At 38.1% G+C, this 12,025-nt stretch overlaps 1 protein-coding gene across 1 annotated transcript; it reads right to left on the bottom strand.

Annotated features, from left to right (window-relative positions):
* Nucleotides 1-1,244: 1,244 nt before the first annotated feature.
* LOC143538261 (uncharacterized) lies at nucleotides 1,245-2,071 on the bottom strand. Its single transcript, XM_077031858.1, has 2 exons — nucleotides 1,705-2,071; nucleotides 1,245-1,564 (listed from the first exon to the last, which is right to left on the bottom strand). The coding sequence occupies exons 1-2, from the start codon at nucleotides 2,069-2,071 to the stop codon at nucleotides 1,245-1,247; spliced, it is 687 nt and encodes a 228-aa protein (XP_076887973.1).
* Nucleotides 2,072-12,025: the final 9,954 nt, after the last annotated feature.

Below are 12,025 nucleotides of genomic sequence, written 5' to 3'. Positions count from 1 at the left end.
AACACAACTTTGCTTCCCCAAATATAAGATCAAAATTTAACCATTGCATTTACTACTGCAAGCAACTCTTTTTCTGTAGTGGTATAATTGATGTGAGCATCGAAAAGGGTTTTGCTCATGTAGTATATGGCAACGGGTTTCTTATCCACCCGTTGAACCAAAACAACCCCGATCGCATCACACATAATTTCAAATGGAAGTGACCAATCGGGCGAAATCAAGATCGGGGCTTCAACCTATTTATTTTAAGCACATTAAAAGCATTTAAGCAATCTTCATAAAAAAACAAATGGTACATCTTTTAATAGAAAATTACACAATGGTTTTGTGATGACACTAAATTTTTTTATAAAGCGTCGGTAAAACCCAACATGTCCCAAAAATGACCGGAACCCCTAACATTTGTAAGAGGTGGTAAATTAGATATAGCATTAACCTTTGACCTGTCAACCTCAATCCCACTACTTGAGATGACATGCCACAAAACCATTCCCTCTTTAACCATAAAATGAATTTTTTTTCCTAACTTAAGACCAAATTTGTTTCCACACATCTTTTAAAAACTTTGTTAATTCATTTAAACATGATTCAAAATATGAGCCGAAAACGGAAGAATCATCCATAAAAATTTCAAATGAATCCCCGGCCATATATGAAAAAAATTGTCATCATAAACCTTTGAAGGGTGGGCGGGGCCGTATGCGAAAGTGCCGTATGGACACGTGAAAGTGTTCTTATGTTGGCCATAGGGGTGAATAGCAATTTGATTGTACCCCGAATAACCATCTAGAAAGCAATAAAATTTATGACCTAATAATTTCTCGATGATTTGATCAATGAACGGTAGAGGGAAGTGGTTTTTGGAAGTCGTGGCATTCAGCTTCCGATAGTCACATGAATTCTCCACCCGGTTACTGGTCAGGTGGCAATCTCTTCACCTTCTTCATTGCGGGTTATCTAGATACTTGCCTTCTTCGGAATTGTTTGTGTTGGACTCACCAAGTGCTATCCGATATCGGGAAAATAATTCCCGCATCCAGTCATTTCAGTACCTCTTTCTCCACAAATTCCCGCGTATTTGGATTCAAACGTCTTTGTGCATCATGTGCGTGTTTTACCTCGGGGTCCATGATAATTTTATGCATTACGATAGATGGACTAATTCCCCTCAATTCCGCTACCGTCCACCCAATCGTCATTTTATGTTCTTTCAAAACTTCCATCAACGCCCTTTCTTGATCTTCTTATAAGTTTGAGCCGATAATGGCGGGCAATGTTTCATTTTCTCTCAAAAACACATATTTGAGGTGTTTTGGGAGTTCCTTCAACTCGACCACCGGAGGAGTCTCAAGTGAAGGTTTCAACTTAGAGTCGATAGTGTCCACTAACTTCTCCACTTGTTGAGACCATGGTGGTTTCCCGATACCTGCAGCATAAACTTCAAATGCTCTTTCTTCCTCTTTCAACTGAAATGAATGCTCTACTGCTGACCTGCAACAAATGACACACTGCTCTGTGGCATCTTCCTCATTTTCATGAGAATTCAACCTATCATTGATTTCAACTGCGAAGAATTCATCACTCACCAGAGGGTTAGAAATGTTTGTAAGCCATTCAGTCAGAGATTTTTATTCCCTAATTCCAAATCAACTACTCTGGTTCTACGGTTAATTAAAGAATTTGCAGTTGCCAAAAAGGGCCTACCGATAATCATGTTCGGGTGCCGTTTCGGGTCAACTGTGACATAATCTAGAACCAGAAAGTCGACCGGGTAGTAAAAATCCTCGGTCATAACAATCACCTCTGTAATAATTCCCCAAGGAAGCTTAAGTGTCAAATCAGCCAACACCACGGTGGTGTTAGCTTTTCTAAGTGGACTAAAATCATATTGGTCATATAAGCTTCCCGGGAAAATACTCACCCCGGCTCCAAGATCTAATAACGCCCTTGTCATTTTAAAATCACCTAATTGAATGTGTATTATTGGCGTTCTCGGATCTTGAAGCTTGGGTGGGAGGATTCCCGTCAAAATTGAGCTTACATTAGCAGTTAAATCAACATGTTTAGGCATTTTGTGAGTTCGTATTTGAGTACCCAATTCCTTTAAATATTTAGCGTATGCGGGGACTTGTTTAAAATCATCAATGAGGGGTAAATTAATTTTTACTTGTTTGAACACTTCCCATATTTCATCTTGTTGTGGGCCCCTTTTTTTAGTGATGATGTTGTGGGATTCACCAATGCCCGAGGAAATGGAACAGTTTTACTCGTTGGATCCGTCTCCTTGGCGCTTGGTATTTCCTTTTTATTTACCGATTTGTTTAAATTTTTATTAATTATTTTTTTTAGTTTATTTATTGGTTCGATTTCCACATCATCATCACTATACTCATTCTCACCCAAATCTTCCACCACACCTTCAACAAACCATGATGGTGCATTCACCCTATTATCATATACCTAACCACTCCTAAGGGTACTTACCTGGTTAACGTGGGTGTTTTTTACACTCGAGGAACTGCTATTCTGGTGGCTCGGGTTCTTCACAGTGTCATTTGGCAATCGCCCTGAGTTGTTCTTTAACTTCGCCACTTCTTCTACCAATTGACTAACCTGCTTATCTCTCGTTGCATTTGCTTTATCTGCAATTTCCTTATCCTTCTTGTACTCTTTCTGCTCCTCCAACACTAATTCCATAAATGTATCAAGTTTGGTGCTCATATGATCTGCCTTTGAAGACCCATTCTGCTTGTTACCCTGATTGTACCCATCACGATTACCATAACCTTTTTCTGTGTCCTCCAGCTTCTCTTTGACTATACCCTCTTTGATAATTACCCTATTGTTCCCATACTATTTATGATTCGATTGATAACCTGTTTATTGAGAACTACCCTGAAATTCAGGTTCTACTGAGTGTTCGGGTTTCCATAGCTGAAATTCGGGTGATTTTTGAGGCCCGGATGATAAGTATTTGAATTCATATTGTTGTTGTTGTACTTCCTTTCACCCTGAATATAGTTGACCTCTTCTTCCTCGTTTTCCTCATCTTGTACTACCTCACAACTCGAAACATCATGTCCCAACTCACCACACCCTTCGCATACCGGGTATATTTTTTTCCGACTTACCTTTTCCTTGCGTACCTTCATCCAATAACCTGTCCATTTTCTTTTCCAATCTATCCATTCCATCATCTGACCCTTGATTGTCTACCACTTTTACCACTGCTCTTTTAACCATTCTATTTGACTGAGCCTGTATGTTTTGAATTAATTGCATGACTTTCAAGATGCCTCCAATCCACATTTTCATTATTCACAAGAAAATACCCATTAGTAGTAGCTTGAAGGTCTAGAACATCATCATTAGAAAGACTGTCGTGGAATGCCTTTATTAACTCCCATAAAACTATTCCATGATGACGGCAAGTCCTCAACAATAATTTAAATCTCTGAAAAGTTTCATAGAAAGTTTCACCCGTACGCTGCTGAAAATTCCAAATGACATTTTGAGCCTGTGTCGTTCTCTGTGGCATGTAATATTTATCCAAAAATGTTGTGCCAAATTTCTCGACATGTAAATATTGGCCGAATGTAAAGCTAGGAACCATTGTTTTGCTGCATCCTTTAACTAAACTGAAACACAACCATCTTCAATTCATCCGCAGTAAACCCTTGATTTGAGATGGTAGCACAAAGCAAAATAAACTCACTCAATTGTAGATATGGTTATTCGATAGCTTTTCCATGAAAAGTTGGTAATCCGGTTAAAATGCTTTGCCTCACTGAAAAAGTTCTCCCCCTCTAACTGGAACAATGAGCGGTAGAGGATTCGTGGCCACTTGTGGAATGAAGTGGCTTTGAACTCCCCTTAGGTGGTGGAATATACGCTATCAGGATTCCATCATCAAACTTGTAAAAGGGAATCTGTGGCTCGTGCTTATTCTAACGTCTCGGTACTTGATATTGTTGATTTTAAAAGGATGGTTTTCTCGAGGTTCCTGGTTATTATGAAAGTTTTGTTGTTGATACTGACCCCCCATTTTCATCCAAAAACTCCTCCTCATCCTCATAATCTAACCCCGCATCATCCCCTATGTTCCATTATTCGACTCGTATATTAGCCTGGTTAACCCTGGGTCTTTCCTCCATGAACTATGCTGCCCTTGAAGATTTAGTGGGGCGGATCTGACTGACCGGTTGTCATCAAACTTCAGTTGTCTTCTCTGGTTACGGTTACTGCCTCCACAGTTTACATGCTTTCTGTTATGGTTAACATTCTGGTTTTTGTTAGGTTGTGGGTTGTTTTGAGGAATGAGTTGTTCTTGGTTTGATGGTTGATCTTGATTCTCGGGTTGGTAGTCATTCGGGTCTTGGTTATTTCGGTTACTATGTCTTCTGCTTTGGTATTGAAGTTGTGGCTTCTAGTTTTCGGTTTAACTTGGGTTTCTAAGCTGCTCGGTTTCTCTTTGCCGTTTTTTCAATTTCTCGATCAAACTGTAGCAGCTCTTTCTCGCGAGAATATCTTATCTGCATTAACATGTAAGATCACCTGCACAGACAAAAACACTAACACCCCGCGTAAAATCAACGAAGAAGTAATGAAAACAAAAACTTAAAAAGTAAACTAAACTAACACTTTGCGCATTGAGTCCCCGGCAACGGCACCATTTTGATGTAGATGTCGTGCTCTAATAAAAAAAAAGTATTTGAATCACTTAAATACCTATAACTAGTACAGGTAAGGTCGTCTACACAAGGAATCAAAGGAAAGTGCACGTAAAACTTATATTAATTAATCATTAAAATAGGCGGACAAACATTGTCAAGTAGTTTATAAATATGTTTTGGACACACGATGATAAATTAAGAGTTGTAAAAAATTATGAGAAAATGATTCATTCAGGTTTAGATAATGCGATGACCGACTAATCACATATTCAGATAAAATAATTGCGCAGTAATCACTAAGCCTTATTCACATATCAGTTTAATGCATGAAAATCAAGTATAAGAAATGACTAACGAAGATCGGTTCAATGACATAAGAGCTAACCTTAAATGTTGATGAACACAACCAGAAAAGTGATACAAATTAGTTTGATAGTCAAAAGCATAAATTGTTTAAACAATCAATTGATAATGTAAAACAAGATTAAAGAACACTTAATCAAGTTTATAACCATTCAACATATAGAATCTGATCAAAGTTAGTTTACACAAAACCCTAGCCTAAAGTGAATACAATGGATTTAACCTGACATCGGCATCACGAAAGATTCGTTTAGTTGATGAAAGGATGAAAACATGTGATGAACTGACGAACCGGAAGCTTCAGGATGGTGGAAAATCATCATAGGGCTTCTCTCTGATTGTTGGAATGAAGGATATCTCGATTGGGGGGCTAAAAACTGATTATATTAAAGTTAGGTTTAAGTATCCCGTCTGATGTTGGTTCACGTCGCGCGAAGGAAAAATTAGTCGGGTAATAACTAAGTGGCTTCATGTCGTGCAAAGCATCTTCACCTAGTCCCTTCGCGTCACGTAAAAGGGTCATCTTACATGGATGATCTTTTCTTCTTGTTTTCTGCATTGGAAAGCGTGTCGATCAATTCCGCTTTTCAAAGTCATCGTTCCAAGCCTGTAAATCGCCCCGATAAGCATCTTAACGTCTTGTACCCTGAAACACATTAACACGCTTGAAGTACGAATGTTCACCCAATATTTAAACTAAAACTAAACAACTAATATAATAAAACACACAAATTTTACCCGACCATCATGTACCACCATTCAAAGATATTAATCTTATCAACTTACTCTACACATTATCTAAACCTTAAAATCAGACAACCAATCCATTCCCAAAACCACATCAAACCCTTTTAAGGTCATAACATAAAGGGTAACATGGAACTCACGTTCCTCTAGTTCTATCTTACAATTATGAACCATTCTCATAATTTTAATGGAAGTATCGCTAGTGGTCTCTACCATAAAAGTCTCAGGTACACAACTATATTCTTCCTAGTGTTCTCCTTTCACATTCGCTACACAATGTAGCCTTATCCCTTAATGACTTTTTCAATTAAGATACCTTAACAATCACCTGTTTTTCTCGATCATCTCTACTTTCTCAACATTCACTTCGTCACTGATCTTAATAAGTTCACTTATGGAGTTAACTATTGCAGGTATACTACATGTTTTAACTCATTTCAGCTGAATTATCTCAGTCTCTTATATGTTGCTTCCACTTGGATTCCTAGGTTGGGCAACCTTTAATGCTTCAGCGAGCATTGTTGGCATTAAAGTGCGAAACTAGTGAGCAACTCCCTTAGTGTATTTGACTACTAGATTCAAGTGTGATCCTTCTTCATTACTTTCTACAGTTGGGGTCATACTGCTTTCGTATATCATTGTGTCACACATTTCTTCAAAAGGTGTCTGGTTGGCACGTGTCCTACCACATTGTCCAGTATGACCTCCTCATGCTCTTCCCGTAGCAGTCATCATATATTTTCTTTATGGAAAAACAAGTGTTATCGCTAAAGGAATCATTTAGCACATGATTTGTAAGGTAACTAGTTAATGACAGTGGTCAGTTGTAATTAATTCTTTACATTACTTCTCATGTCCTACAAATTTCCCTTTATGATTTCCTTTGTGCTAGTTTCTAGTACTTACTTTCGCAATCATGCAAACATATATATAACATACATTCTTATCCCTAGCAATTAAGCTAGTGTACTTTCTTTCTTTATCTCTAGCAATTAAGCTAACATTCTTACAACTGGCAATTAAGCTAACATTATTATAGTTCTTACATTCGTCACATGAACTTAATCATGTACTCTACCGTTCTTAATCTTGCTTGAGCGACACATGGATTTCTTGAACTGGCATCTTTCTTTCTTATCTTCTCATGGTCTCATTCTCTGTTCGAGTCTAAGCATGTAGGATGCTTATTTCTCTCAAACTTATGCTCTTATGCCAACTTGTAACATCCGGCCCCTCGTACGACCAATATTGTCCGCTTTGCTCATGAAGAGCTCACAGATTTGTTTTTTAATACCTAGGTGGAGACTTCCCAGGAGGTTACCCATCGTACTACTACTCCCACCTGAGCACGCTTGACGATTGAGCTCTCATCTTGTCCACAACCATTAAGTCCAAAACGCGTTGGTGATTTAAGAGGTGGGGCATTTACTTAAGAACCAAGAATCTCTCTTGTCCACGACCGATGTAGGATTCGCCTAGGATGTTACAAAGAGTAGTAACATTATAATAAAATCGTGTTGCTTAATTTATGATTTCATTGATTCAATCATGGTCTTCTATTGGATTGGCAAACCTTCATGATATGTCATGGGTTCAAAAACATTTAGCAAAATAAAGAACATCCAAACTTATTCTTGGCTTCTTGGTGAAGCCACCAAATCATGGCATGTATTTTATTGTTTAACATTATAACCGTGAAGCATATTCGCTCTTCCATGAGGGAACCAAGCATGTACGACCTCTTATGTGGACTAAGGGGTGTGCATTATTACTTCACCAGCTTTTATCATAAGTTGAACTAAATCAAAAGAAATAACGTATTTGTTTAACTCGCATCAATGTTTATTTTAGTTTCTCATTTGATCTTCAAGTAAATCCAATTATACTCAAATGATATTGATCACACTAAATCATCAACAATAGTTTGCATCAAACTCTTTTGAACAACATACGCTTCAACGTTTTAAACGGATATACAAATCTTGAGAACTAAGTATTTATATCCTTGCTATATATAATTTGAATAATGGTTGTACTATAAGGTCTCAATTTATCGATGCACTTGGTAAAGGTAAAATAATGTAAAATGAATTATTTAATATGATTGTTAGTTAACATTTTCTACACGTTCACTAGTAAAATTATTAAACATTTGTTAGGATTTGTGAGGGCTTAGAGACCTTGGGCCCGGTTTTGGCCCATGTTAAGTTTCTTAGGCCAAGCTGAAACCCTAAACTATTTGCTATTTATATTTGGGAACGAACCACGGAAAATTCTTGTGTTGTTTATCATTTGTATTATGTTTATTGCGTGTATAATCATGTGTGCATGTTCATGTGTTGTTAAGCCACGCCGCTTTATTTCTAACAAGTGGTATCAGAGCTTTGGCTCGTTGTTACAAACGGTTTCGCACTATGACGATTCGCAGAGGTTGACATGGTTCTTGTTCAAGAGGTCTTGGTTCGAAACCAGATTGGTTGGTTTCATTTTTTTATCATCAATGGGCGATTAGGGTTTGGGTTGAATCGGATGGTTCTTGTTTCGATTCTGGAAACCATGAAGCTCTTGATATCGTTGGTGTATTATGGTTCGAATTTCGTTCTAGCCGCTTATTGTTTTTCACTTTTTCTTCGTTGGATTCGATCTCTGAGGAAATATTTGGCGTTGATCGAAGGATATTGCGAATGGTTAGGGGCTACATGTTATTGGCCGGCTGGTATTGTGACGGGATTGTGCTTTGTGGCCTCTGATACTATTGTGGCCGTGTAGATTGTTGAGCCACTGTGGTCAGCAAGTTTGTTGCGTGGCCGGGAAAAAATCGTGACCACTGGTGGCTAGTATTAAATATGAACCAAAGTAGCTCATGTGATGTTGTCTTGGGACGTGTGCATGTCTATAAAAAGTGTTTTTTTTGCTGTTAGTAACATGACGAAGACATCACAATGGATTTGTACTTTTTAATGAATTTAATGGAAATGTTAGCATTATTTTTTAATCCATTTGATTGAATGGAGAAAATGGTGGGGTTTATTTAGTTCTTTTATCTGGGTTCAGATTTAACTATTAGTTATCAATTGTGAAATTGGAGAACTAGGCTATGTGAAAATTAAACATTCGGGTTAGATTTGTCTGCAGGAGATAGTCTGAGGTAACTGTTTACAGTTTATTTATAGTTACTTGATTTATCGGTTATTGTAGGAGCAAATCGGTTTGATTGAAAGTGTTCTGTTAAACTACTGTCAAATTCAGACCTGTGCCATTGTTAAGTATGCTCACTATTTCCGATTTGTTCTTGTTTGTAATTGTTATAACTGTAGACGGGATGGTTATGATTGTAGTGTTTGTCAGTTATGAATTTTGTTTGATTGGTTTGTCATGGGAACTTGGATGTGGTACTGATGATGGGATAAACTTGGAGAAAATGGAACCAGTGGGTGTGCTAGTAACGACATAAGTGAAAAAAAGGGTTAGTTGAAAGTCATGTGAATCATTGCTCATTTGGATGATCTTTTGGTTAGGGTTTGTGTTAACTGGTTGTGTGTAGAGTCATAGAACCCTTGGTACTGCTTGCTTTCCTTGAAAGCTCAACTGTTGCTATAACCGTTTTTTGGTTAGTTGGTCTAGAACTGTGAAGTTATTCTTGCTCAATGGTGATCAGTAGTTTGACATTTGAGGGATCTTTTGTACTGGTATTGGGTGAAGGTTTTCACTAGGGAAGTAAGAGTGGAGATTCGACTCATGAGTGTTGTTTTGGCAAGGGCTGGGATAAAAGAGACAGTGGGAGTTGAGCATAGTTTGACTTGGTAGGGCTGCATGAAGGTGTGGGACATTCTTTGGAGTCGTTGTCCATAATTGGTAAATTCTGCTTCTGAGAATGTGTCGGTGGTGATGCATCGGGACTCAATGGAAGGCATTGAAGACTCTTGTGTTTGAGATTATGTTTTTCTTCATTTTCTTATACCTACTTCAATGAAGCATCGGCGAATCTATTATTGAAGACTTTTCTGGAGTTGTAAAAGTCTTGGCTCGCTACATCGGGTAGAGCTAAGTGGGTTCATATCGCAAGCATGAATCATGGAGTAACGAGGATGTCAGCTTGAGTGTATTTAGAGGTTTTAATTTTGACGGGGATTTGGTAACGGTGGGAGCACAGGGATTTGGTGACATTGGGGTTTTGAGACCGAAATTCTGAATCGAAGTTATCTCTTTGGTGCTTGCTCTATTAGGAGAGTTTCTTTCTTCTGGAAGTCTCTGGAACCGGTTGTGTGAGTAAGTAGGTGCCGGTTGAGATTGAAGATGAATCATTGGCTGGTTTTGCCATGATTGGGTATGTGATGACCGTATTGAAGCTGGGGGTGCTTCAATGGGCATTTTCGGGAAACTGATGCAAAGGTCGGGCGCTGCAACTAGGTGGATTGGATTGTTGAAATCTTAACTTGTTGATGAAGAACTGGAGGCTTGGAGAACTTCTGTTGTTGAAGTTTTAGCTTATTCTTAGAGTTGGAGGTCTGGTAGATTGTTGTTATTAAAGATTACCATAGTTACGGGGTACATGGTTTTGTTTATATGGTTGTTGCGGGTTGTACAAAGCCTTCAAGTGGGAGATCGTTAGGATTTGTGAAGGCTTAGAGACCTTGGGCCTGGTTTTGGCCCACGCTAAGTTTCTAGGGGCCAAGCTGAAAACCCTAATCTATTCTTTGTTTATACCAATGTATGTGATTGTAATATTTGCACCTCAATAATGAAATAACATAGTTGCAGCTCGTGGATGTAGGTCCCTCGCTGGGACCGAACCACGTAAATTTCTTGTGTCGTTTATCATTTATTTTCTGTTTATTGCGTGTATAATCGTGCCTGCATGTTCGTGTGTTGTTCTGCTGTGCCACTTTGTTCCTAACAACATTACTGTATTCTATATGCGCATCTTGACAATTAAAACAATTAACTTATAAAAAAAACGTCTGAGACCCAGATTCACTCCGTCATTGTGGTGGGGGGCAATCCTTCAGATCCATATTCATCATAGCCATCATTAATTTTCCTCTTGTGCATATGCCTATGTGTATGTAGAAAGAGTTTTGTGAGTGACACACACACACACACACACACACACACAGAGGTTGGTGAGTATTGGGCCCCATGTTAGGTTATTGGACTGAGATATGTGATTAGATAAGCACCAAATATCTATAGGCTTTGGCCGATAGGCCAATTTTAAGGTTACCTTTTCAAGTGCATCTTTGAAAGATATAGAAAACAAAATAAGTTTAGTATTTACTTGATTTACGTTATGCTTAATAATCTTTTAACACATCAAATGGGTTAAAGTGTTAAACTATAGGATTGAACAAATGAATTAAAGGGAAAAAATGGTCAAAGTGGTTGAAAAGAGTACACATGATTTCAACAACATGAGTTAATAAGTTCTGTATTCAACCTTTCCGGCTAGAAAATAAAGTCATATGTTGTAATTTGACCAACAAGAAGAAAGTTGTCATCTAGGGTGGTTCTGTAGAACAAGTTTACTTAAGTGTGTAAATCAATCGAATGTTTAGTGAACGGTTCGATAACCATCCGACAAGAAGTTCATTCAATAAAAGAAAGAACATGAACAAAAAGTTTATGTTCTTTAATTAAGCGAACTAATATCAACACATGTTCATTATGTTAATTTTGTTCGTTTATGTTTGTGCATATATGTTTGTAAGAATTATAATGATTCCCCTTGCCTCTTTCATTTACAATCAACAGTATATAAAGATACAAAGGATCTCCTGTTTTTGGAGATAAATCATACAATTGAACACAAAATATAATACTATAAATACATGCATAATCGGTGTCATATTAGTGGCATCCATTACACCCCCGCAGTCGAAGCGGGAGGCAAACGTATGCTTAGACTGGATCTAAAATCATCGAAGAGCACCTGTGGAAGACCCTTGGTGAAGATGTCGGCAATCTGAAATCTGGAGGGCATGTGAATTATACGAACCAAACCTTTTTGAACGTGCTCCCTGACGAAGTGAATGTCGAGTTCTATGTGCTTGGTTCGTTGATGTTGGACTGGGTTACCCGATAAGTAAATAGCACTGACATTGTCACAGTAGACTAAGGAGGCTTTGGTCAAGGGATGTTGTAGTTCAAGAAGAAGATTTCGCAACCAACATATTTCTGCAACCACATTGGCAACCCCACGGTATTCTGCCTCTGCACTGGAACGGGAGATGGTGGGTTGTCGC

Source organism: Bidens hawaiensis, unplaced genomic scaffold (genome assembly GCF_021521415.1).
Source record: "Bidens hawaiensis isolate Kalapana, Puna unplaced genomic scaffold, B.hawaiensis_p1.1 tig00011542_1, whole genome shotgun sequence".
In the NCBI taxonomy this organism is placed as follows: Eukaryota; Viridiplantae; Streptophyta; class Magnoliopsida; order Asterales; family Asteraceae; genus Bidens; species Bidens hawaiensis.
The sequence above is the reverse complement of the archived record's forward strand: the minus strand, read 5'-3'. Positions and strand labels throughout refer to the sequence as shown.